Raw genomic sequence first — 24,753 nt, 5'->3', positions numbered from 1 at the left:
ATATTACTTAATTAAATGTATTTTGAAAGAAAGCAAAATTTTCATTAGCTCAACAGTGGATTAAATTACATTCCTACCACAAAGGCTCTTTGCCTAGAATCTGTAAGCCAAGCCAGTGCTGGTCAGGTTCATCGCAGGCCTGCAGATTTAAGGGAAAAGCAGGGGGTGTGCAGTCGGGTCACTGGCACAGGGTCTGGTACATCAAAACCCACAGTAAGACTCCTAGGAGTCAAACCCCAGATAGAAACCAGGTAGAAATCAGATGGCCCTTGACCCCTGTGTATGTTCATTCATAGAATGGTATTTGCCAAGTGTACATCGGAATTGTTTGAAGTATCTAAGAGATTTGTGTATTTAGCTGATTCCTGGCATTGGGATAAGGGATTTGGACTCAGACCTGGATTTGCATCCTAGCTTTTCTACTGACTACTGAAAGCAAGTTACTGAATCTTTATAAGCTTAGCCATCCTTACTGTGGAACTGGTACAATCCTATCTAATTCACATAGTGATTGTGACCATTAAGTTTGGAGAAGGTCTGCAAACAGCCCCAGCCTATTTCTATGCAAATAAGAGCTCTTGTCCTTTCTGCCCCTTTTGCAAAAATTTGAGGTGTTTTACAACTCAATTAAAATCAACAATGTTTACCAATCATTTTCTTTTAAGAATATTACAGTCTAGTGGAAGAGGCAATGAGTAAATACAGGAAAATGTCATAAGTTATGTGTCCATGGTGCATTCAATCAGTATGTTTCTTATTCTCAGGTTTCCAGAGAGGAAGGGTCTCCCCAGCGAACTTCAGCAGGGCCATCTCCCGCCCAGAGGAATAGTCAGCCCAGCAGTTCTGCCATTCTGAGTGTGCTTCGCGGGGGTGGAACCGTCAGAAATATCTGGACGGACCACCAGATCAGACAAGCCTTGTTCCCCAGTCGACGGTCCCCACAGGAGAACGAGGATGATGAAGATGATTATCAGATGTTCGTGCCATCCTTTTCCTCTTCAGATTTGAACTCTACCAGACTGTGTGAGGATAGCACTTCGAGTCGCCCTTGCAGTTGGCATATGGGACAGATTGAGTCCACTGAGACCCCCAGCTCTGGCCACAGGGTTGTACGGAGGGCCAGCAGTGCTGGTGAGAGCAACACGTCCCCTTCTGAAATAAGAACTAGGGACAGTGATGGCTCTCAGTACAGTCCCCGAAGGGAGCTGCAGAATGACCCTAAAACAGAAGGGCGTGATAGAATGACTCCCTTTGGGTCATCTATAGAGCTGACTATTGACGATATAGACCATGTCTATGATAACATAAGTTATGAGGACTTAAAACTAATGGTTGCAAAACGGGAAGAAGCTGAATCCACTCCCCACAAATTGGCCAGGGACTCTGTTCGCCCCAAAAGCACCCCAGAGCTAGCCTTCTCAAAGAGGCAAGCTAGCCACGAGAAGAGCTCTCTGCACACAAAGAGAGATGGAGCTCTGACAGGTCGACAGCTATCAAACCAAAGCACACATGAACTTGAGGTGGTTGAGGAAAATATTTACGACACTATAGGGTTCCCAGATCCACCCTCACTGGATTTCAAATGCAGCAGCCTAAAGCATAACAAGAGGACCACTTTCTTAGGTCTGGAAGCTGACTTTGCATGCTGTGACAGCCTGAGGCCCTTTGTTTCCCAGGATAGCCTCCAGTTCAGCGAGGACGAAACCCCTTACCACCAGGGACCCTCTGATAATGATTACTTGAGTTTGCTGTATAACTCTTTCAGCTGTAACTTGTCTATAGCTGATAAGTCTCTATCTGATCAACTGTCTGAAGAAGTAGATGAAATCTGGAATGACCTGGAAAATTACATCAAGAAAAATGAAGTCAAAGCTAGAGACCGGCTCCTTGCAGCATTTCCTGTCAGCAAAGATGACGTGCAAGACAGACTGCACTCCGAGAGCACACCTGAGCTGAGCAAAGAAACAGAACACGCCATGTCTACACTCTCACTCCCTGAGAGCCATGCTTTCCTCACGCCGCTGAAAGATAGGCCTGGCAGAGCTAGCCGGGCCAGTTGCCCATTCGAAGAAGACTTGATATCTAAAGAAGGCTCTTTTATGAGTCTTAACCGGCTATCTCTGGCAAGTGAAGTACCTCCCATGGAAAATCCCTATGACTTGGCCAACAGCAGTCTGTCCCAAACAGACCTGGAAAACCCTGACCCTGGGGTGGAGGCCACAGATAAGACAAAAAGCAGGGTTTTTATGATGGCTAGGCAGTACAGTCAGAAGATTAAGAAGGCAAATCAACTTTTAAAAGTGAAAAGCCCAGAGTTGGAGCAGCCACCCGCCAGCCAGCTGCATAAATCTGTGCATAAAGATCTGGCAGCCATCTTGGAAGAAAAGAAGCAAGGAGGGCCTGCCATCGGTACGTTCCTTCACACTGCTTTTCTTCTTTATTGAAAGTAAGATGTGAGAGCAGCTTTCAGGTTCTAATGTCCTTAAAACCGTGAGAATGTTGTCACTCAGACATTCATTCTCTCAGAGTGAGACCACAAACTTACTAATGTGGGCTGACAAAAATATAATTCCTCCCTACCACCTTTCTAAGTGCTTCTGGCTGGGCTAATAGGTTAACGTAAGACAGATTAACTGGGAAAATGTCCAAAATGTATTACAGATGTACAGGTGGGGGTGCCAGAAGGATGTGATAACTAACAGCACATTGGTCAGTTGAGGCTTATGTGCCATCTTGAGCTAAAGAGAAGTGGATAGTGTTTGGGGACTTCAAAGGGCAGGAAAGCAATTCACATGGACATGGAAAAGCAAATGTTTGGTAAAGAAATGTTTGCTGGGCCATCTTTAACAATGGGGCACAGGGAGGACATTGACCAAATGGGCCTTGCGCGGTTCCTCCCTATTGATCACACCTAGTTCATATAAAACTCTAGTTATCTGTGAGGATAGCTCCCTTCCTGGAGAAGCTCCTCTATCTAAATCCCTTTTGGGCAATTAGGGGGAAGGTCAAAGGTTTTTCCTGAGTCTTTCTTTTCTTCAAAATAACCGGCTTTAAATAATCCCTATCCCAAAAGGCATATTTTGAGTCGGCAAACTCTGCTTCCCTTCGCTAACAAACACAGACGAGGCCGTGACTCGCCTTTCCCACTTCACCGACTCACACAAGTTGCAGCATGATTTGGTCTCGGAGGGTTTTGTTGTATATGTAACATTGTCACTACAGATTTGATGTTTTAAGTAAGAGTTTAATATAATCTGAACTGTGAAAAACGGCGATCAGTTTTACTTGTGGCATCTAGAGCTTTTCCCCATGTATCAGTGTTAGGAGGAGGAGTAGCTTGCATAAGCTTTTAAGGTTTGGAAACATATGGAATAGGATTTTTCTCTGCTCCAGAATCCCAACAAAAGTGCCTACTCATCGTAAGAGACAAAAAGTCCGTTTTGCATTATTTTTTAGCTCTTCACACTATATCTCAGTTGTTTTCTCACGTATTTCGGTTACTAGTTAATTTTTTTTAAAGCTGCTATAATGCATTTAATACTATCTCATTTGGTATTTGTATATATGCTTCCAAGAAATTTAATTCTTTTAGTCAAGCCTCCTTTGTGGGGCAGAACGAAGCCAGGATCTCACGTCTCATATTGGTACGATTAGGACTAAAGGAATGAGAGGTTCACAGCTGGACTTCTTTTCTCTGTTACACAGAAGTACATATTCCACGGCTAAATTAGAAAGGGCTCGGAAGGACGAGACTTAACACTGGTATCAGTCGTACAGCATAGATGTAAATAAAATACACGATTGTCATTGAAAGAAAAAAAACAACCTGAGGGTACTGGCTGTCTCACCTGAGCAACTTTCACCTCCAGATCCAGAGACATTGCTGGGGTAAGGCCCAGGAATTAGCATTTTAAATCAGTGTGTCCTTTCAGTCATATTTAAGAATTCCCTGCTCTAGATTTTCTGACAGAGAACAGTGTCAGTATCAAATGAGAGGCAGCAGTTCTCCAATTAAAAGTAAAAACCAGATGGCTCAGTATTAAGGGCACATTCAGATACTTAGTTAGCTTGATGGGGAAAGGGCTCATCTAGCTGGGTTGATGCCACTACCCTCTTTATCTCCAAGGAAACCAGAGACTAAGAAGGGGATATCCAAGTCCTAAATGATTCCGCAAGTTACATGACAAGACTGTAGGGAACTTTTTTTTTTTAAGGTTGAGAGTATTTCGGAAATTGTCTAAAGCTTTACTCTTTTCCTAGAGCTAGTCATACAGTAAAATTTCTCAACAGATAGGGAAGTTAAGCCCTAGAATTGCTACTGAAAGGATTTTACACTTTCTGAGTTGTTCTTCTTTTTCAATAAAGGTGAAAAGTGATTTTGTATGTATGTGAGACTAGATCGCATATGTTTTTCTCCTTGCAATAATATGCTTGAATTAATTCATGTTCCTTTTGTAATGCTAGTATTGCTAAACTGGTTTATTGTTACACCAAGAAAAAGTGACTATTTGGTGGGTTCCAGCTGCAGAAGGGCTATTTGAGGGGCAAAGATGGTGCTGGAAACAGTAGTGTATTAGCAGTGCAGCCACTGACTGAATCTGGATTAGGGCTCCTCAGAATGAGAGAAAATAGAACACTAACATTTCTGATGGCAGTGGATTAGATCAGCAGACTGTCCTTTAAAAAGTGGTTATCACCTGAGCCAGGTTGTTTTGAATATGGACCATCCATTAAAAAGTAAAACTCTAAGCTTGACAGAAGCACTTCTTTCAATACTGAATCACCAGGGCTTACAACTACCTTGAACAGTTGTCTTTGTTACCCACCTTTTAAGTATGAATAGATTTCTCTTTGGGCTTTTTGTTTGCTTTTTTTTTGCTTTTGGCTTGTTCTTTTTGTTTTGCCTACTGGTGTTGTCTTGGGATCCTGTAGGATCTTTTGTCAGCTTTGTGTCTGGGTCCTTTCTTGACATGGTGGGCTACTATCGAGGAGATCTCTCCCATGTCACCTTCTGAGAGTGGAGTCGTCCCTAGAGCCTGCCATCTCTCGGACCTGATGAATCTTCCATCTGGGTGGATCGAGACCACTTCCTGTGCCCACTAGGCTTTCAATCAGTTGACATGATGACTCCTTTTCTTTCTCTCGTTTATCTGGGCACAGGACATCGTAATCGGATGGACCGATTCTCCAGACTTCTTCGTGTGGGCCTTGCCACTTTGCCAGGAGCTTGCTCTCGGTGTTGTACGGAAGGAGGAGCACCCTATTCACCTGCCGAAAGTCTCAAGCACCTTTATTGAACTCTCTAGCCGGGGTCTACAGGCCCCGGGTCCGATTTCCGCCTAGAAATCACCCAACCAGGTCTAGTCGCTCCCACCTTTTTAGAGCCTGATGTAGCATGCTGGCCGTCTGGTTCAGTCCGGCCTCCCTCCTGGTAGTCTTTGAGGCCAAGGAGGCCTTGGGGTTCCCTTTTTAGTGTGATTTTGTGTGTGTGTGATTTTTTTTTTAATTTTACATGGGAGAAAAGTCCATACCAGCTTGAGGAATGTTCCTCCTTATGCAAAGTAGGGAGGGTGAAATAACATTTTATACTTTGGTCTGCATCTCAGGCAACATCAGAAACACTGATTTTGATCCTGTCTTGAAAACAGTATAGTTCACACTTGTCTCAGCAAGGATCACTTCACATTTTTACCTGGAATCATGACTCCACCTTTTAAACTTATAAGAGAAGTCAACCTGAGACAGCCCTGGGGTTGTCACATAATGATAATGTCCACGTTCTGTAAAGACGGTACATGTCAGAACTAAGGATGAGGGGGCACTTTGATCCAGCTGGTTCATAGTAAGCTTTTTAGGCTAGAGATGTCATCTTGGGCTGGCTATTTGCTATACATCTGGCTAAGAGAATCTCATGCTAGGCGTTGCTCTGCAAGCTTGTCTCTTGTTCACACTGGCATCAAGCAAGTTAGAGACTCTCTTAGAAGGTCAAGCTAAGGACTATATAGGTAAATAAATAAATACCCTCCAAAACCTAGGTAGGCACGGTATATTGTCTACTTGTGAAATACTTTTTATTCCAAATTTCTAAATGGCCAATGTTTTTATTATCCAAAGATGAACTGTATGCATTGTGGGTTATCTATAAGGAGCATTTTATTCAAAGGCTATCTTCCTGCTTCCCCTTTTCCTGCTATGCCCTTGATTTCTAGGCTGCCTTTCCACTCTCAGTGGTATTGCCTTAGGAAAGCACATCCATTTTTAACACTATGCTTAAAATAAAAGGAGGCAGTCCAAAAATTATCTGAGTAATAAAGTAGTTCTTGAGACCAATTTCTGTCTAGAACTGTGCTTGGTGCTCTGTGGCGATTGTTCTCCAAGATTAAAAGCTCGTAGACTAGCTGGAATAATTAACTCATATAAAACAACTCGCAACACAAAAGTGTGTGTGTGCATACACGAATGAGTGCACAACCAATAGCTAAGTATTGGTTGCACAGAGAAGAGAAATCAGAAAAGGATTCATGGACGCGATAGGGCTTACGGAAGGTTTTGAGAGGCAAATTGGATTTTATTAAGCAAAGGAAGAAGAGAATGTGATAAGGAAGAAAAAGGCCTAAGAAATACTATGAATATTTTGGATAATACATGGTGGGCCACTGTGTTCTAATTATAAGAACACGACTTTACAAAACTGTATGGTTAAATTTGGGTACTAGAATAGTTGAACTGAATTTTTTAATTAGCTCCCACTGCTTTCCCCAAGGTTGTCATCTTCTTGGAAACTTGTGAAACCTCAGAGCCTTCCTGCCTCAGGTGTGGGATCACGTTCAGGGCCATAGTGCAGGTGACAATGGCTTGGGTAGAACCATCTGACTTTCAGGTGGGACTGCTAACCAATGACTGTGTCTAAAGGTCCAGCTGCCTTTGGTTGGGTTTCATAGTTAAGGAAACATTATAGATTTCAGGACAGCTAACATGGGCACCTTAGTGTTAAGGGGTTGTCAAATCTTCATTGGTATTGAGAGTCTTTACTATGTCCTTGAAGGAGTAATAGCTCAAGTATTTATTACTAAAAATTCTAAACTAATAATCTCTGTCCCTCCAAGAATTTGGACTTGAAAACCTGAAGGATCTGAATACAGGATCTACAATGAGAAGTTAAAAAGACTACTTCCCTGATTTCAGGGACCAGAGGGGAAGTCATTTGAGAGGTTTGCAATTGAAAGGCACAGAGTAACAGCAAGTTGTTTTCTGTCCTCACAGGAGATAGACTCACAAGAAATGGCAGAAATTGAACTAAGTATCTAGTTTAAATTCAAGTTTACTAACCGGTTATTTAAAATGTAAATAGCTTAAAGAAGAAGAAAATGTCATGTCACTTTTTGGTTATCATAGATGGAATAGATTCCCTTTGTAGAGCTTGTGTGGCTGTGATCTAAGTGACTGATAGGATGCGTGAAATTCTTTGATTCTAGGGTGATTGTATGGGTACTTGGATTGGGGGGAGGGGAGGAAACCACTCTTGAAATTCACATCATTGGGCTCACTCTCTTAAATCATTCCTGGCCCAAGAGAATGCTCTATCCATAGCATGGTTCTGTTAATGTCTTTAGAAAAGCCTGTACTCAGAAGTGGAGAACAAAGAGGAGAAATGACCTCATATCTTAATTTGAAGTGGCAGTAGCTCTCGGGGAAATAAGTAATGGTTAAATTCTATTCTGGAACCAGTACTAGAGAGCATTAGATTACTGATTATATGCACAGATGGTGCATTCTTAATGTCTTGGAAGCACAGACTTCAGTGCCCAGCTTCTTGGGGATAGGAAAGATGTGGGTCAGTCAATACACGCGGTGCTGACATACTGTAGGGGAGAACCTCCTGTAGACATTGACTCCCAGACAGTGGCAGTGGAGGGCTGCCTCAGCTGCAGAGAGCACTCTTCTGGGAGTACTTGACTGAAAGCAATCAAGACTGGTGAGAGAAGCCAAGGGTAGCCATTGTATAGTGAAGTGTGATCATGTTTCTTTTAATGACTACTCTTATTTTTTCGTTGACCAGGGTTTAGCACTTACTTTCTTGTTTTTATGATGCCCCCCCTTTTTGTTTTTCAGCACTGACACTAGTTCATGCTTCTAAAGAACACTAGAAATTTTCATTACAAATAGCAAACACTTGCAGACCTGCTGTTGAAATAATCCAGAAATAGATCAAATTAAGTGAGCTTTTAGGTGGCATTTTTTATTTTTTATTAAACTATGGATTATTCTATTAGTTTGTATTGCTTAGTATTCAATGGTTAGTCATCCTCAAACTTAAAAGTTCTGTCTACTGTTTAAATTTTTTTTAAAGGTTAGAATGTTATGTGTTTTTTTAATCTTCTCATGTAGGAATAATCCTATGTATATTTATTGTTTCAACATTTGCCTTCTAGGTGCCAGGATTGCTGAGTATTCCCAACTGTATGACCAGATTGTATTCAGAGAGACTCCCTTCAAGACTCAGAAGGATGGCTGGGCCAGTCCTCGAGAATCTGCCAACGTCAGGTCTACATCGCCTTCCCAGGCCCAGCATGGTGGCGAGGATTGGTTTTTGCATTCAACCTATAGTAATGGAGAATTATCAGATTTCTGTCCCAGGCCAGAGCAAGACTCAAAGCCAAAATATCCTACTTTAGAGATCAATCCAAAAAGTACTCCAAGACAATTGTCCACAGCTTGCTCCGTGCCTTCTCTTCAAACCTCTGACTCCCTGCTTAGCTCCATGCAGAGACACAGCGTGGTAGTCAGTCAGCCTAACAAAGAGAACTCGTGTCACAGTCATCTTTACAACTCATTGGGTCGCAAAGAAATCAGTGCTAAGTCTCAGCCTTATAACAGGTCCCACTCATCTTCCTCAATCTTGATAAACAAGTCAGTGGACTCCATCAACTACCCTAATGAAATGGGAAAGAAACAACTGCTGTCTTTACACAAAAGTTCAAGGTGTGAGAGTCACCAGGATTTGCTGCCAGGTATAGGTGACTCATGTCAGCAGGGCACTGAAAAATGCTCAGATCTCACTCTCCAAGACTCACAGAAAGTTCTGGTAGTAAATAGAAATTTACCCTTAAATGCTCAAATAGCTACACAGAACTATTTTTCCAATTTCAAAGAGACTGAAGGGGACGAAGATGACTACGTGGAAATAAAGTCAGAAGAAGATGAGTCAGAATTAGAGCTATCTCACAGTCGCAGAAAGAAGTCTGACCCAAAGATCGTGGATGCTGACTTTTCTGATAATGTCTGCAGCAACATGTCTTCTTACTCTTTGAATAGTCCGTGCACTCCAAAAAAGCCAGTAAGTGGCAAAGTTGGGGTTTCACCCTATTTGACATCATACAACGATTCTGAAAAACTGAATGACTATCTCTGGAGAGGCCCATCTCCCAATCAGCAAAATATTGTCCAGAGTCTAAGGGAGAAATTTCAGTGTCTTAGTTCCAGCAGCTTTGCCTAAGGTTCTTAATAGTAGCTTCCTGAATTAACTTCTTATGCTCATAAGTTACAGATACTGAGAGGTGTTTTATATGTACCAGATTAAAATAATTTTGTAATAACCAGAGGTGTAAAATATACTTTCTTTTACAGCACAAGTTTTGAAACGGCTGATGATCCAGCCAGGATTGTACTGTAGCCAATGTCAGCATCTAAGTGTGTTTACTGATGCTGGTTGTCTTCATGTTTCATGTAAGTCAATCTTACTTGAAAATTTCTAGGCTTTTTTTTTTTTTTTTTAACAAGATGGCCATATTTTTTCCCATATCCTGACAGTAGTGCCCAGACTTTAAGAAATGCAATAATCTTCTCTTATTATCCAGAAGTCACAAGTAGTTTCATGCTAGGGCTCAAAGGCAGCAAGGAGGCATTTCCACATGTTTTCAAAAGGAAAGGAAACTGTAATCAAGCTATTTAAAGGATTATGCTTATATCTGGCATTTTTGTTCCATTTACGGCAAGACCCTAGAATAACTTAAGCTAACGCTCTATAATTGGAAGACAGTCTGTGGTGTCCATTTTAGGGTTTCTTATGCCGGTTTTCCTACGTCAGTTCATTATAATGCAGAAATTGTGTAACTATTTGAAATCAGAATGTAGCAAGACCAGTTTTCTATAAGCCAAAATCTTTACCTGGATTCCTGGACAAGGCCTGGAGAATGTGCAGCTCATTGTGTTTATTTCATGATTTCTGGGGTGAAATGAATGATTCTCTCAATGGCATAAAGAAAACTGAGTGCAAGAAGATACAAATTGACTTAAGTATTAGAAAAGATGGGTTGACATCTGGGAACAGCTTGATTAGCTCCTCACATTTCAGTTGTGGGGGAGGGGCTAGAACCCTTCTTACTGTTTTTTGTGCCTGTCTCTAATCAACGTGAAGTAAACCACAAGCTAAAATAAAACGAAGCACTTTAAAGTTGCCCTTTCCAGAGCAGCTTTTCATATGAACTTCCATAAGTTTTGTGCCCAGCCAAATGACCTGATCCCAGCCTGGAGGATTTCCTTGACTGCAATGAAATTTATTTCCTAAACCATTGTAACATGGGGCCTTACTTCATTGTTTTGTGGCATATAAAAGAACAGAATTTTTGGTTAATAAGCTCTGACTAATAACATCTTTTATGTTGTCACTATGGTCTTTAAATAGTTTATTGTGACATGTTGTACAAATATAACTCTTTATGAAAGAAAACTGAAAAACAAAAGCAAAAATACCTTATGAGTAGAAAGCAAAATCAAAGAAGCTAAAGAGAAAAATGAAGGTAGATTTGTTGCTCCTTTACAAAAAAATTCTATGTTATTGAAGACTCTACTCAGTGCAACAAGAATATTTCTCAAACAATAGCATTTGTATTCTCATTTTAAGCAGTTTTACATTCTGTGGCCCCTCCCACACCCCCTGAGTTTTCATCATAAAAGATGTGATAATATGTGTAGGGTAAGAGGATCTGGGCTTTTCATTAGAAGGTGAGCAATGATACTGATTTGAATCAGTAACATCTTACTATAATTCTTTTTCCTTTTTTTAAGTCCTGTGCCTTTTTCCTCACTATAAAATAAAATGTGACCATCCTTACTGGACAAACACATACCTAAGGCACTCATTTTTCTTTTGAAATAACAAAAATAACCCAAGTTATGCTTCTCTATACTATTCTTTCTTCTTGCAGCTTATTGAACAAAGTCCATATTGAATAGCATGGTTCTGGAACCAGCTCTTCTTTCATTGCCTTTCTTTAAACATGGTAATGAGTTTTCAAGATTATGCAGTATCAGAACAGATAAGCACTGTGAGAAGGTATGTTCTTAGACTTGCTAGAGGGACTTGTAAGTGCATTTGCAAAACAAAGTTACCTGACTCTTCTTGTCCCAAGAAGGCAGTCTTGCGTTTTTTGCGTTTCAGTTTCTATGACCCAAATTCTGTACTGTCCATAGTACTGTGATCTTACTGTCAGAAATGACTAATTCTTCACACCAATGTCTTGCTGACGGCTTTGATGTCATCCGTAGGAACACACCCTGCTGCACGAAGGTGGATGTCTTATTGTATAGAAGGTCCCTGTGGCTGTCTTTAGGTTCTAGCACAAATCTTTAGTTTTATAGATCACTTCTGTCAGGCAGGATGCAGATTTTGAGAGCTTTGTGTATATATATAATCATGTTCGTATTTTTCCTCAAAGTTATCAATTAAGTGCTTTTGTTTAAAATAGTTTCTTTTGAAGGTGGGGAAGGGATGTATATAATTGAGGAAAAAAGGGTAGATGTACTTCAAAGTATGTCACGTTCTTATTAGGTCTCTGTACTGAAGGTTCTTTTTTTTTTAATGAGTTCACTTTTCACCTACTCTATTCTTTGTGCAAAAAAAATGCATCTAGGAAAACATAGTTTAAATATTGTATATAAGATAATGAAAGTTAGTGATGCTCATTATTTAATAAAGTTTGTAAAGTACAAAGTAAATTATAGTGTGAATTAATGTGTTTATTCTAGAAAGACCAAGCTTTTTTCAAACTACATTTAGTTATAATACTTTGTCTTGCCTTATAAGCCATGAAGAAAATGATTCAGGGTAATGATGATATACGCTATCTCAGTGACAGACCATTTTTTGTATCTTTGGATTACTTTTGAAATACTGAATTTAATGTCTGGGTTGGTATTTGTTTCCTTCATAGGTGGCTAAGCTAGATCTATCACTAGATTATCTTTTTCTTTTTTACTTTGTAGTAACAAGCGATCCTTTTAACTATTTCAATATTGAATAAAAAAATTAATGTAAAAGTGTTTTGGCAAAAATTAAAGTTCTTTTCATATAACTTCATATTCTAAATTTTCTTTGGTAGACAAAAAATTTTACAGAGAACAAAAGCATGTTAATATAAATTGATAGTTTTAGACGCTTTCAAAAGCAATTCTTCTATTTCCAAATATAAGCATAACATGCTGCTCAAGTATAATGAAAATATGTGTTGCCCAACTTTCCTTATACAAAGGAAAATGGCTTTTAAAATTTTCTTTAGAGTGTTTTAGAGTGGAGCATTCCCAGCTTTACACTGAGGATCCATCAGATTTACCGTATCTTACTCTTCCACCTTGAGGTTGAAAATAAATGGGAGTTTTTTATAAGTCATAAGAGTTCAATTGAGAAAAGTGGATGACAGTAGGAAAAAATCATTCCCTGTGTAAATTCTATACATAAATTATAATTCTAGGGGGGGAAATCTTAAAAAGCAACAGGTTTTAATGAGCTATAAATAACAGCTGTTAAACTTGGATATTTAATAGCATTTGTATATTAAATTTTGTTGAAAAAAATTTTTTTTATTTCTATTTTGAAGAGCAAATGTTAATACTTCAAGAGTTCTCATATCCTCTACATTAAAAAACTTCCTCTATCACATAACTTCCTGTCTGGGCAGTGGTAACTACACTCAATTCTATTAGCAGAAGGGATTACAATAAAAGAAACTGCTTCAACTTTTTTGCGAATTTACATATGTCTATTAACTGAACTTTGTCCTGTGGATAGCACCTGGAGCTACCTTATGCATGTTTTTTCAATGTTTTTTTTGCATTAGGTTGGTGCAAAAGTAATTGCGTTTAAAAGGTTAAAAACAATTGGAAAAACCGCAATTACTTTTGTACCAACCTAATTTTTTTAAAAATTTTTATTGGGTAATATTGGTGAACAGTGTGTTTTTCCAGGACCCATCAGCTCCAAGTCAAGTCGCCGGTGACCTTGGTGTTATGAGCACTGCGCTCTAACCAACTGAGCCAACCCGCTGCCCACCAACGGTTCAGCTCCAAGTCAAGCCGTTGTTTTCATTCTAGTTGTGGAGGGCGCAGCTCATTGGCCCATGTGGGAATCGAACTGGTGACCTTGGTGTTACCAGCACTGCGCTGTAACCCACTGAGCCAACCAGCCACCCCTGCACCAACCTAATATTAAAAAAATATATGAAGACATAAGCATTCTTGCACATTTCGCTTCTCACATTTTTCTTTCCTTACAAGTAGTTTAGAACATAAAACACCAAAATAATGCTGAATTATACTCATCTAAAAGGTTAATAAATGCAAAATAATTATTGTACGGTCAATCCATAGAAGTAGAAATTAATAAAATTTGGGATGTTTGGTTTATAGCATATTTGAAAACTCTTTTATAGGAGGTCAAATGTTTCTTTTTGAAGCATATTCTAAAATTTAGCATGTGTCTCATTTGACCCCTTGAAGTGGAAATGTTTTCATCAGCTCTGCACAGTGCTTGACCATTTGAGGTGTTCAATACAGTAAATATTTAATGATTATTAACTAGGTAGAGTCAAAAACTTGTTTGAGCCCAAAGTATGAGAAAAACACATTAAATCAGAGATATAAAGGAGGGAAGTAAGAATAACAGTGATTAAGTTGCTTTTTAAAATGCACAGCACCCACCCTCAGAAATCCAATGTCATGGACTAGTTTTAAAATTCCTATTCGTATGTAGGTCGAGGAAAAGACTCTATGCCTCTTTTCCATTTCTTGGCTGATTAACATTCCAGAGACATTTACTCTGAGTGAGATTTCCAGTAAGTTCTTAAGCTAAGAATCTACATGGTCATATGAGAACTTCTCGGAACATTTTTTTAGACCAAAGGCCTTTCCCAATAACTGGTTTTGATGATGGGAAGAGAGCATAGAACAACCTAGTGCACAAGTTGTGGGGTTGAAGTCAGGTGAGGTAAAAGGGCAGGCCCAGAATGCTGAGATTTTGGGGTGTCAAAAGACAAACTTGCCTACTTTACGCTGGTGGTACACGCTCATGGTCAAAGTCCTCTTTATCCATGAAAAACAACCAAGTTAGATTTTCCTGACAGTGGCTTATTCACAGTGCATATGCAATAGGAAGGGAAGAGAAGCAAGAGCCCCACTTCATTAGCTCTAAAACCATGTTTATTCAGCTCCACGTAAAAGAATAGGGCTTGGATAATAAGCAAATCATCTGCTCTATTGGCCAAATATCCACAACGTCCAACTGTTTTGTATGGCAATGTATGGCTCTCCATGTAGTTCTCACAATAACCATTACAACAAGCCCGTGGAGCAAGCAGGTTCTTTCTTCTACACACCAGTTAAATCAGAGGCCGAAAATATGAGGTGGAATCTGGCCTCCGTGATTTTTAAAAGGTTTAACATAAAAATCCAAATTTTTAGCTTCTTTAAAAGAAAAATTGGATCTGAGCCAGGACTATGGCAAGGTGACTCTGTGAGCCCTGAGGAGGGACTCTAATGGTGAAAATCACCCTAAAAAGTTGTGGCTTGCTTTAACTTTTGGGGCAACTTCCTTTGTTCTCCATTGTGACTTCGTCAGCAAATTTAAAACTCCCATGAAGCACCCAAATGGAAATAGGTAGCAAGTAAAGGCTCTCCTCTAAATGTAAAATAAACGTATGTTGTAGAAAGTCTGCAGAACCTATCATTTCTTGGGGGGAAATTTTACTTCACTAGTTTATATTATCTGCCTGACCTCTATCAGCCTCAGGTTTGTAAGATCAAATGTTCTTCACTCTGATCTCGTCTAATATTATGAACTCACCCAAGGCTCAAACGACCATGTACTATATACTCTATGTCATAAAACACCATTCTAGCTTGGATTTCCCTCCTGAGTATAAGGAGAATTTTTCCTACAGGACATCTCCACCTGAGTTGTCATTTCCCCAACCTAGTACTCCTTTTTTCCTCTGAAGCTCCTCCTCTAGTTTGTACTTCTGCTTTTGGTCTACTGTCACAGCTTCCTACTTGGTTGTCTTGCCCCTGTTGTCCCCACTTGGCACACTTATTCACCTCTGTCCTCCTGATCTTTGTAAACACAAGCAGAATCAAATTCTCTACAAAACCCTCCCAAATCTGTCTCTCGAGATGATCTCCTCCCCCAACCATCCAGGAGAAAACCTTGCATGGTGAACACTCAGCTCAAAAATTCCTGTCAAGAACTGTGCAGAGTCTGGGATTTTACTCAGCTTACAAGCTAACAAGTTAGCCTGCTTCAGTGTCACGGCTGCTGGCAGAAGACATGAGACTCCTAGGTCAGAGATAAAGGACGTTATTACTCCCAGCACAGCAGGCAGTATGAGCTCCACATTTGCATTGGTTCTCCTTGGTCCTGCAGGCCCATGAGGGGTGATACAGAGCAGCCCAGGAATACACTGCACACACATGGGATTTGTTGCACAGATGAAGGAACCTGACCTTAGGGATTCCTAGTTTTAAAGGGCTACAAGCAAACCTGCCCAATCTTTGTCACTTGAGGGAGACATGATCTTTACTCGCTGGACAGCAAATTAGCCTGCCCTCTGCCCCAGAGGGAGACACTATATTCCAAGACTGTTCGCTATACTAATGTCCTTGCAACAACAACTGGAACCAGACTATTACAAGACAGGAAGAAATGCAAAATGCAAGAGACCCATAGAGAGTTGTCTCACAACAAATAATTCTGGGACAGGTAATTTTTTAAAAAATTATACCCAAAGTTGTCAAGGACAGAGAAAGATGGTTACTATCAATTAAATGAGAATGTAAGTCGGTATACATTTTTCAGAAATGAACTTGGTACTCCTTTCTGAGAGACCAGTCTCCTCATCCATCAAAGACTAGAACTCCCATGGGAAGTGTGGTCTGTCCTGACCCTTGAAAAGTCCAAGTGTCCTCACTACATCTTTAACCTTCCTGATGTTTTCTGGGTCTGTCTCTTTGACATCTGGACCGCTTCAATCCTCATGCTTTGTATCCCTGATATCCTGGGCCACATCCCAGGACATAGGCCACTCTGATCATCTTTTCCTGCTCACATCCCTGTTCTGCCTTCTTTTCCCTAAACCGCCCGTCACTCTGCTAATCCTCTCACATCTCTTCGCCGTGTGCTCTGGAGCACCTGAAGTCCCATGCTTCAACTCCTCTACAACCTCATGTTTTTAATTAAGTAGTCCCCTTTTTAAACTAAAATTTAGCCCATCCTTGAGGATGTTGTTTCCCCTACGGCTGCCTTAAGGAGAGGCTGGCTATTCATTCTCCTACAATTCAACACCTCAAGTTTAGAGGTGGCGTCAGCACTCGCTTTCACTCCAGACTTTTGCTCATGAAGTTCCTTCTTATTCGGAACACTCATTTCCAGCAACTGTCCTTCCCTTAGCTTGACTCCTAAATCATCCTTAAGTACGTATTGCCTTCAAGTGCACCTCTTTCAGGAAGCTTTTTATGACTCTCCAGGTCTAGGAAGGTGCCCTTCCTTGGTCCTCTTAGAAGACTGAATCATCATCCTCTTAACTTTCCATTAAGATGCCTGTGTTCTACTGTATAGTAAACTCTGTGACCCGGGCCTGCTGTCTTGTTCACAGTTAATTCCTCAACTACACGCCTAGCATAGACCCTGGTGTACAGCAAACGCACTCTTACTCCATATATATATATAATATATAATAAATTATTTATATATACCATTTTAATTTCAGATTATTCCTTATACTGAAAACAAGCTTTTTTGACTTACGTCCAAATTTATCTCAATTACAGAATACACATACCATACAATTGACCCATTTAAAGTGTACGAATCAATGATTTTTAGAATATTCAGATTTGTTGTGAATCATCATCACAATTAATTTTAGAAGGTGTTTATCACCTCAGAAAGCAACGCTGTACCCATTAGTCATCACTTCCCAATTCCCCCATCCCTCCACCCCAAGCCATAAGCAACCATTAATGTATTTTCTGTCTCTACAGAGTTGCCTGTTCTGGACATTTCCTATAAAGGGATCATGCAATGTGTATTTCCACAGTCTTTTTAAACATCACTATTGTCAGCACTGGTCAGGTGAAGTGGCAAATTGTCACTACTGTGGTGGAGTTACTATTGGAAATTCCTGAGGGCAGGAACTGGTTTGTTTTTTTAAGACTGCCTTTTTAGAGCAGTTTTAGGTTCACAGCAAAATTAAGAGGGAGGTACAGAAATTTCCAATATATCCCCTATAGACTGGATGATTTTCATCTTTGTGAACAGTGGTCTGTATTCAGTAGTGTCCGATGAATGTTAAATGAATGATCCCCAATTTATAATAAGACAAATAAGCCTCCATATGGTTTTATGACTTCCCTTCGTCATCACAGCAATAGGTGAATAGGCCATTCAAATCTCGTTTCCCATATTTATATGCTTGTATTAGGCATTACTTCTGTGACTTCGTTTCCTATGTAAATGGTGGTAATACCTACCTCACAGGGTTGTGGAAATGTTAGCTATTCCCATACCAAAAAAGTCATCGCGTGTCAGATGTGGCAATAATCCTACAATGAAAAATATAGACAATAGTATAAGATTAAGAACATGAGCAAACTCCCGGCTCTGCCGCAAAATCAACTGACCTATGAGGACTCTGGACTTGTTTCCCGAGGTTGAAAATCAGGACAGTACTCACTACGTTTGTTAGGATTAAATGAAGTCTCTGTCCAGCACCTAGTACAGTGCTTAGCTGATGGAAAACCAGTGTTTATAATTTGGACTCGTTTTATTCCTACTTGGGAATTATAATCCTTGTAAGATTATAACAAAATATCGGTACTCGTTTTAACAGATGAGGCAGCTATGGTTCACAGAAATTAAGTACTTTGCCTAAAGCTTACAAAGTCCGCATTTGAACTCCAAGGCCCCACATTCTTCATTGGTAGGCTGCTTCAGCCTAACCCAAGCCGTTATCCAGGTCTGCCACACAGAAAGCCCTTCCAGGAAGCAACCTGCCACCTGAGGGCAGGGCGGCATCAGCATCCTAGTCAGAGGAAAGATGTACCGGCTCAGGGCAGGGCCTGAGCTCCACCCTGTGGCCCACCCTCCTCTGATTTTTATTGCTAGCCACATTTCGAGTAGTAAGGCAAATGCCTAAAAGCCTGCCCTTGGCGTCCTGGCAACTCCCACAAGCGGCCCCTTGTCCCGTAGGCCCCCGCCCTCCCATCCTCACGGCCTCTAGGTGCAGTGCCCCCTAGGGGCTTCTGGTCCCGCTGAGGAGGAAGAGACCGGTCCTTCCTGCCACTGGCGGGTTACCGGCTGGACCTGGTGCTTCTCCTTGGCGCCCGCCCCCGGGGAGGAACTTGCTGTCGCCTCGCCCCCGTGTTCTGCAGCCTCATCTCCGCGTGGCGGGAGGACCTGCCAACCCTCGCTCGCGCCGCCTCGCCGCCACCTCGCTGCACCGCCCGCGCCATGAGCGCGCGCCTGCCGCTCTTCCTGCGCCAGCTCCGCCGCCCGCCTCAGCCCGCGGGCCCGCCGCGTCGCCTCCGAACGCCCTGTCGCGCCAGCAGCGGCGGCGGCGGCGGATGTGGCGGCGGCGAGGGCCTGCTAGGGCAGAGGCGGCAGCAGAATGCCCAGGCCGGGAGCAGCCGCGGCCGGGGCAGCCGGGCGCCCCCGGCGGGGAACTCGATCGTCAGGTGAGTGTCCGGCGCTCGCCGCTGTCCAGGGCCCCAGAGGCGGCGGCCGGGGACCCTGGGGGTGGGAAGGCCGGAGCGCTAAGGTCTCGGCGGGGGACCGGGGGGTCTCCGTGGAGGCTTTTGCGGGGCGCAGGGAGGCGAGTGCTTGGTGCCAACTTGTTAGGGGCGCTGGCGGGCAGGGAGGGAGGGGGGGCGCGGGCACCGGCAGGGCGGGCCCGGCGCGCGGGAAGACCGACGGGGGCATCCCTGGGCGAGGGGTCCCCCGGCAGGCGCTGCGGAGCTCAGACGGCACTCACGTGCGCCGTGGGCGCGGGCTCTGTTGCTACGGCGCGGGGCGCGGCCTGGGCAGGAAAGGGCGGAGGGCGAGAGGCGGGAGGTGGAAGGCGGGAGGCAGAGGGCGGGAGGCGGGTCGGGATCGCGGATGCCGACGCGGTGCGATCTCCGAGCTCCGTAGAGTGTGTGGGGCCCAGGCCTGGCTCCTGCCCACGCAGGGGCTCCGCGTCTGGAACGCTGGCTGCTAGCGGCTCCCTGTGGGGGTGAGGTTTGCCCTCTCCCGAAACGCCGCCACCTTCTGCGAGGGAGCGAGCGTGTTTTGGAGTTGCACCATTTTTTTCTGAACAAGTTAACGTGGAGCCCGGCCTACCCGATAATAAGGCGGGCGCGGCCTGAGAAGTCGGTGCGGACGCGTTTCCAGCATCGCTGCGTGGTGGGCAAGGAATCCCCTGCGCAGCTGTGTTTCAGAAGTTCTCTCCCGACCCACTGGCGAACTGGGAGACTGGGAACGAGTCTTCCCCTGACTCCACCTGAGATGCCATGTGCCTCCGTCCCCTCCCCCCACCACGCCTCCCCCCTCCCCCCACCACGCCTCCACCCTCCAGTCTTCGGCCCTCCTGACCCTCAGTGGGAGAGAGAGGGAAGCGCCTTCTCAGGCCCTTCCTGGAGAAGTGTGTTAACGGGGGGACCTAGACTATGTAGAGTGAAGCGCTCGGGCACATCTGGAGGTGGCTGGAAAGCCCTTGCCTGCCTCCCCACCCCGAACTAGGATTCCTAATTCCATGTCACTGGACAAGCTGTTCCACCTCCATCCATTCACATCCTCTTTTGTTTTCCTTCTATCCTTCATTCTAAAAGTGGTTGCCTTTCCCCTCTGTTTCCAAGACTCTGTGATGTGACAGATGACTCTAAAGAGCCCTTTGTTTAGTTTACCTGGTCTTTCTGAATGTTGTAGTTACTTTAGGTCTCTTCAGGTCATTAGATTTTAATGTCATCAGTTTATAGCAGAGGTCCTCTTGATGGGTGAGAGTCTGAGGACAGTATGGGAGGCAAAACCACCATCCCATCACCCTGTTTTATTTTCTGGGTAGCTCTTATCACTACTTGAAATTTTCTCGTTCATGTATTATCTGTCTCCTCCACCTGGAATGAAAGCGCTTTGGGGTCAGGGGCTTTTTCTCTCTTGTTCACTGCTAGATCCTTTCTAGTGGAGAGTGCCTGGTTTAGGGAATGGACCTGTGGCATGGTTGGTGATTGAATGACAATATTTGGGTAATTCTTGGATTTTATTCATGCATGTTCTTTCATTTAAAGCAATGGCTGATTGAGAGATTAGAATGGTCAATAGGGGGCCTAAGTTAGGCTCCTGTTGCACTGGGCTGGCCAGACCCTCACTGCAGTGGAGGAAAAATGTTAGTGTCTACTGCAAAGGGTTATGGCAAGAGTTACATGAGAGAACGTAAACTGCATAGTCCAGGAACTGGCACAGCACATACTATGCCCTAGACAAATGGTGGCTATTATGTTTATTTTTACAGCATTCTAAGCCAGGAGTTGGCAAACATTTTCTGTAAAGGACTAACCAGCAAATATTTTAGGTTTTGCAGGCCAAAAGGCAAAAATAGAACATACTGTGTAGGTACTGTGATGTGAGGAAAAACACAGTTTTACAGTTTTTATTGGTGAAATTCAAAATTTTATTTATGGACAGTGACATTGGAATTTCATATAGTCACATGCCACAAAATATTTTTTTTATTTGTTTTATTGGGGAACAGTGTATTTCCAGGGCTCATCAGCTCCAGGTAGTTGTCCTTCAGTCTAGTTGTGGAGGGTGCAGCTCAGCTCCAAGTCCAGTCACTGTTTTCAATCTTTAGTTGCAGGGGGCACAGCCCACCATCCCATGTGGGAATTGAACCCGGCAACCTTGTTGTTAAGAGTTCACGCTGTAACCAACTGAGCCATGCGGCCGCCCCTACAAAATATTATTTTGAAATATTTTTTAACCAGTTAAAATACAAAAGCCATTCTTAACTCCCCTTCTCAACTAGAAGAAGAAAGTTTTATACAATACAAGATGTGATCGAAAGATACAGTGAATGTTTAAATTTTAAAAATTTGTTACGGTGAAAGACATATTGCCATTAATCCCCCTCAAAATACTCCCCTTTGCTTCGAACACACTTATCCCATCCTTTTTGTCCCTTTCTGAAGCAGTTCTGGAAGTCCTCTTTCGTGAGTGTCTTTACTTCAGTCTCCATCATGACAGTGCTCTGTCACACATCACTTCTTGTACGGCAATTTCTGTCAAATAAAAATATTACGGTGTGTCCTCATTCATCTTATTCACCAGATCTGGCACCGTGCGACTTCTGGCTCTTCCCCAAAGGCAAAATGACCTTGAAAGGAAAATGTTTTGAATCAATTCAGGACATTGAGGCAGCCAGGACAGTGTAACTAAAGACACTCACGAAAGAGGGCTTCCAGAACTGCTTCAGAAAGGGACAAAAAGGATGGGATGAGTGTGTTCAAAGTGAGGGGGGGTTAATGGCAATGCGTCTTTTACTGTAATAAATGTTTTTTTAATTTAAACATTCACCATATTTTTTTATCACACCTCGTTTATTACTGCTTCATAGGATTATGGTTAAGAAATAGGCACCTTGCTTTACAATATGACTCCACCACTTAATAACTGTGAGAGTTCGGGCAAGCTGTTTGATCTCAGTCCTTGAAGAACTATACAAAATTGAAACCATAATATCACCTGCTTTATAAGGTTGTTGTGGATATTACTGTACTCTAGTGATTCTTTGAGGCACATTTTTAGTATCTCCCAAACTGGTATTTATCTTTCAGTTGATTGTGGTTTTTAGTTGTTGTTGGCCAGGTGTCAATCACAGCGTATTTGTCATTGCCTGTACCTGTGCGACTTGGCCATAGCTTTGCACATCGCTGTACCTTTTGACTTATGTGGATTCATCTAACAAAACTTTTCTCCAATATAGTCCCCTAAGACTTGGAAGGAAAGGGGAAGTGGGCCTAGCTTAGAAGTCATCTGGAATAGATGTGTCGGAACCTATGTATGTGAGCTCTCGATTTATTTCATGGACAGGCATCAGAAAATTTAAAGAATAAGCTTCTCAAAAGCATAGTGACCTGCCATTTCTGGTGGTGACCATAATCTCCAATGTTTTCTTTATGAAAAAATTAAAACTGACACCAAGCACTGTGAGTCAAAATAGTAACTCAGAAAAGTCAGATCCTGAATGTGAAGAAGTTTTAGGAATATCTCAATTCAATTAAGTTTTTGGCGTGTTTTCCTTTTTATGTCATATATGATTGGTTTATGACCCAAAAAAACTCAGTCTAAATAGGTCTAAAAAATTATTTTAATACACTATGTTAAGATTGTACCCTAGTTTAATTGGCAGCACTTTTTCTTTCTTAGTGGTTTATAAAACAATGGTATGTCTCTCATTCTCTATCTTAAATGGGTATAACATAATAAATAAGATTTAAGCTCCCAGATCAGGCCTGCGTATAAAATAGGAATCAGGAGAGGTTGCTCTAATAAAATACCCCAAAATAACTGAGGACTTGATTATCCAGAGGTAAGCAGTCCAGGGAAGACTAAGATACGTCCTCACTGCCGCAGCTCTGCGTAAAAGGCAGCTGCTCAGGTCTCCCAGCCAGCAGGAAGGAAGGAGGGTCAGGTTGCTGGTGCACCTTTCTCTTAGCTGCACATTCCTCATTTCTTTCTGGACAGTGCTCACAGCCTATTGGTCCGAGGTTAGTCATGTGACCTCATCAAACTACAGGCAAGACTTGGAAATGTGCTCTCTAGCAGGGTGGACAGGTGGAGCGAAAACTCAGAAGAGCACAATGCGTGGAAGCATTCATAGGAAGTACCCAGTAATGTAAGCCGTTATTATCAGCTTTAGCATGACTACTGTTACTATTATGTAAAATGTATCCAGTAATTGCCAGTGCAGTGGTTTATTAAATGCTCCACCGTGTTTCCAGCCTGCACTATTTCTTGGAATACAGATGGCTGTCTGTCTTTGAAAGAGACCGGTTTGGAAATCTTCACTGTATTTATTCACTGGTACCTCTTTTGCCTTTGAAAAACTTGAAAAGTTGAAATGTAGAATATTATCAATAAATGGCCTCAGCATTCAGGGATGTACTTAAATTGGTTGTTCTTGATAATGTTATCGTTACTGCCTCCCAGACTCTGGCATGGCCACAGCTAGCTGCAGGGGAGACTGAGAAATGTAGCCATTATTCTGGCAGCCTAAAGCAAATACACATTACAGACGCTCCCTGATTTAAAGTGCCTTCCTGAACTAGACAGAAACAAGGATTCAACTTGGCCCAAATTAGCAGTCTTGAAGGCAAGAAATGGCACCAACACATGGCCCTTGGTCACACGATTGACAGAAGATTTTAGTGATCGTTTATAAGGTGATTTGTAAACTTTCATATATAGTCTCATTTATGCAACACAATAATGCAGTAATTTCACTGGGAATTAAGTTGCTTATCCCCAGTATTTAAAAACAAAACAAATATTTTCACAGAGCACGTACAGTTGCATGCTCTCCTGAGTTGTGTCTTCTAGCCAAGTTGACAATAGAAAAGCTCATCCTGGTTTAGTGTCGAAGCTCTTAAACGTTTACTGAGCACCCCTCTCTCCTCGTCCCCCTGCTTCAGAGCAGTTTCTTCCACTTATGTTCCTCTTCCTTTCTGAAAACCTGGAGAAGCTGACTTGTGTCTCTTTGCCCTTGGCGATTTATTTCTGATGGTATCGGGCTGGACCGTCACCTCGCATTTTTTGAAAGCTGTTATGTGTGTGCAAGACCCCCTCAGAGACAGGAAACAAAATTGAAAGATGGTTAAACACTGAAGGCTGGGGACTGCCTTGGCTAAGCCTTTTGTCTTTTATTGTGGGAGGAAACAAAAGCCGACTTCATAGGCAAGTGGAACATTTTGTAGGGATGGTGGTGCAGGTGGTCTCGGAAATCGCTCATCCCAGAGCCTGACGTTCACCCTCGCTAGGTCTGCCCTGCCCTGGGCTGGCACCCCGGTGGCGCTAAGGTGGAGGTGGCCTCTGCTGGTACTTTTAGGAGGTCCAATTGCAGAGTGCGGGGCCCACAGGAATGAGAGGCTCTCTCCCTAAGAGGCCTTGGGAAGAGGATCCAATTCTGGTACAACCCCAGTATTTCTGCAGCGTTTCCTTCACTTTCCCTTCCGTCCTTGACCTCCCATGCCTCCCTCCTTTCCTCCCTTCCTTTTTAAAAATGTTTATAAGAGTTTATTTGAGCCAAAGTGACTACACATGCTGGAGAGCAAGAGCTCCGATGCTCCTGCCATTCCTTCTCTGGACTCTGGGACTTGGAATTTGCTCTGACCCCCACTTCTCCCACAGCACGCCCCCTCCCGAACTCCCTGTCTTCATTACCCTCCGTCCACCAATGT

The 24,753-nt window shown here is 42.6% G+C and overlaps 2 protein-coding genes across 7 annotated transcripts in view; both read left to right on the top strand.

Moving 5' to 3' along the window:
• PLEKHG1 (pleckstrin homology and RhoGEF domain containing G1) overlaps positions 1-11,997 on the top strand; it is a 211,962-nt gene extending 199,965 nt beyond the window's left edge. For all 6 annotated transcript variants that reach the window (XM_019735456.3, XM_019735458.3, XM_088795395.1 and 3 more), the window contains 2 exons: positions 765-2,409; positions 8,433-11,997. In XM_019735456.3, the coding sequence (XP_019591015.3) occupies positions 765-2,409; positions 8,433-9,496 (2,709 nt within the window). In that variant the 3' untranslated portion in view covers positions 9,497-11,997. The remainder of the gene's footprint in view (positions 1-764; positions 2,410-8,432) is intronic.
• Positions 11,998-18,569: 6,572 nt separating this feature from the next.
• MTHFD1L (methylenetetrahydrofolate dehydrogenase (NADP+ dependent) 1 like) overlaps positions 18,570-24,753 on the top strand; it is a 188,026-nt gene continuing 181,842 nt past the window's right edge. Inside the window, exon 1 of the mRNA XM_074333706.2 lies at positions 18,570-18,999. Coding sequence (XP_074189807.1) covers positions 18,776-18,999 — 224 coding nt within the window. The 5' untranslated portion in view covers positions 18,570-18,775. The remainder of the gene's footprint in view (positions 19,000-24,753) is intronic.

The sequence above is a fragment of the Rhinolophus sinicus genome, chromosome 2 (genome assembly GCF_057876585.1).
Source record: "Rhinolophus sinicus isolate RSI-liver-muscle chromosome 2, RSI-T2T, whole genome shotgun sequence".
NCBI classification, from domain to species: Eukaryota; Metazoa; Chordata; class Mammalia; order Chiroptera; family Rhinolophidae; genus Rhinolophus; species Rhinolophus sinicus.
This window is presented reverse-complemented; position numbering and strand designations above follow the sequence as displayed.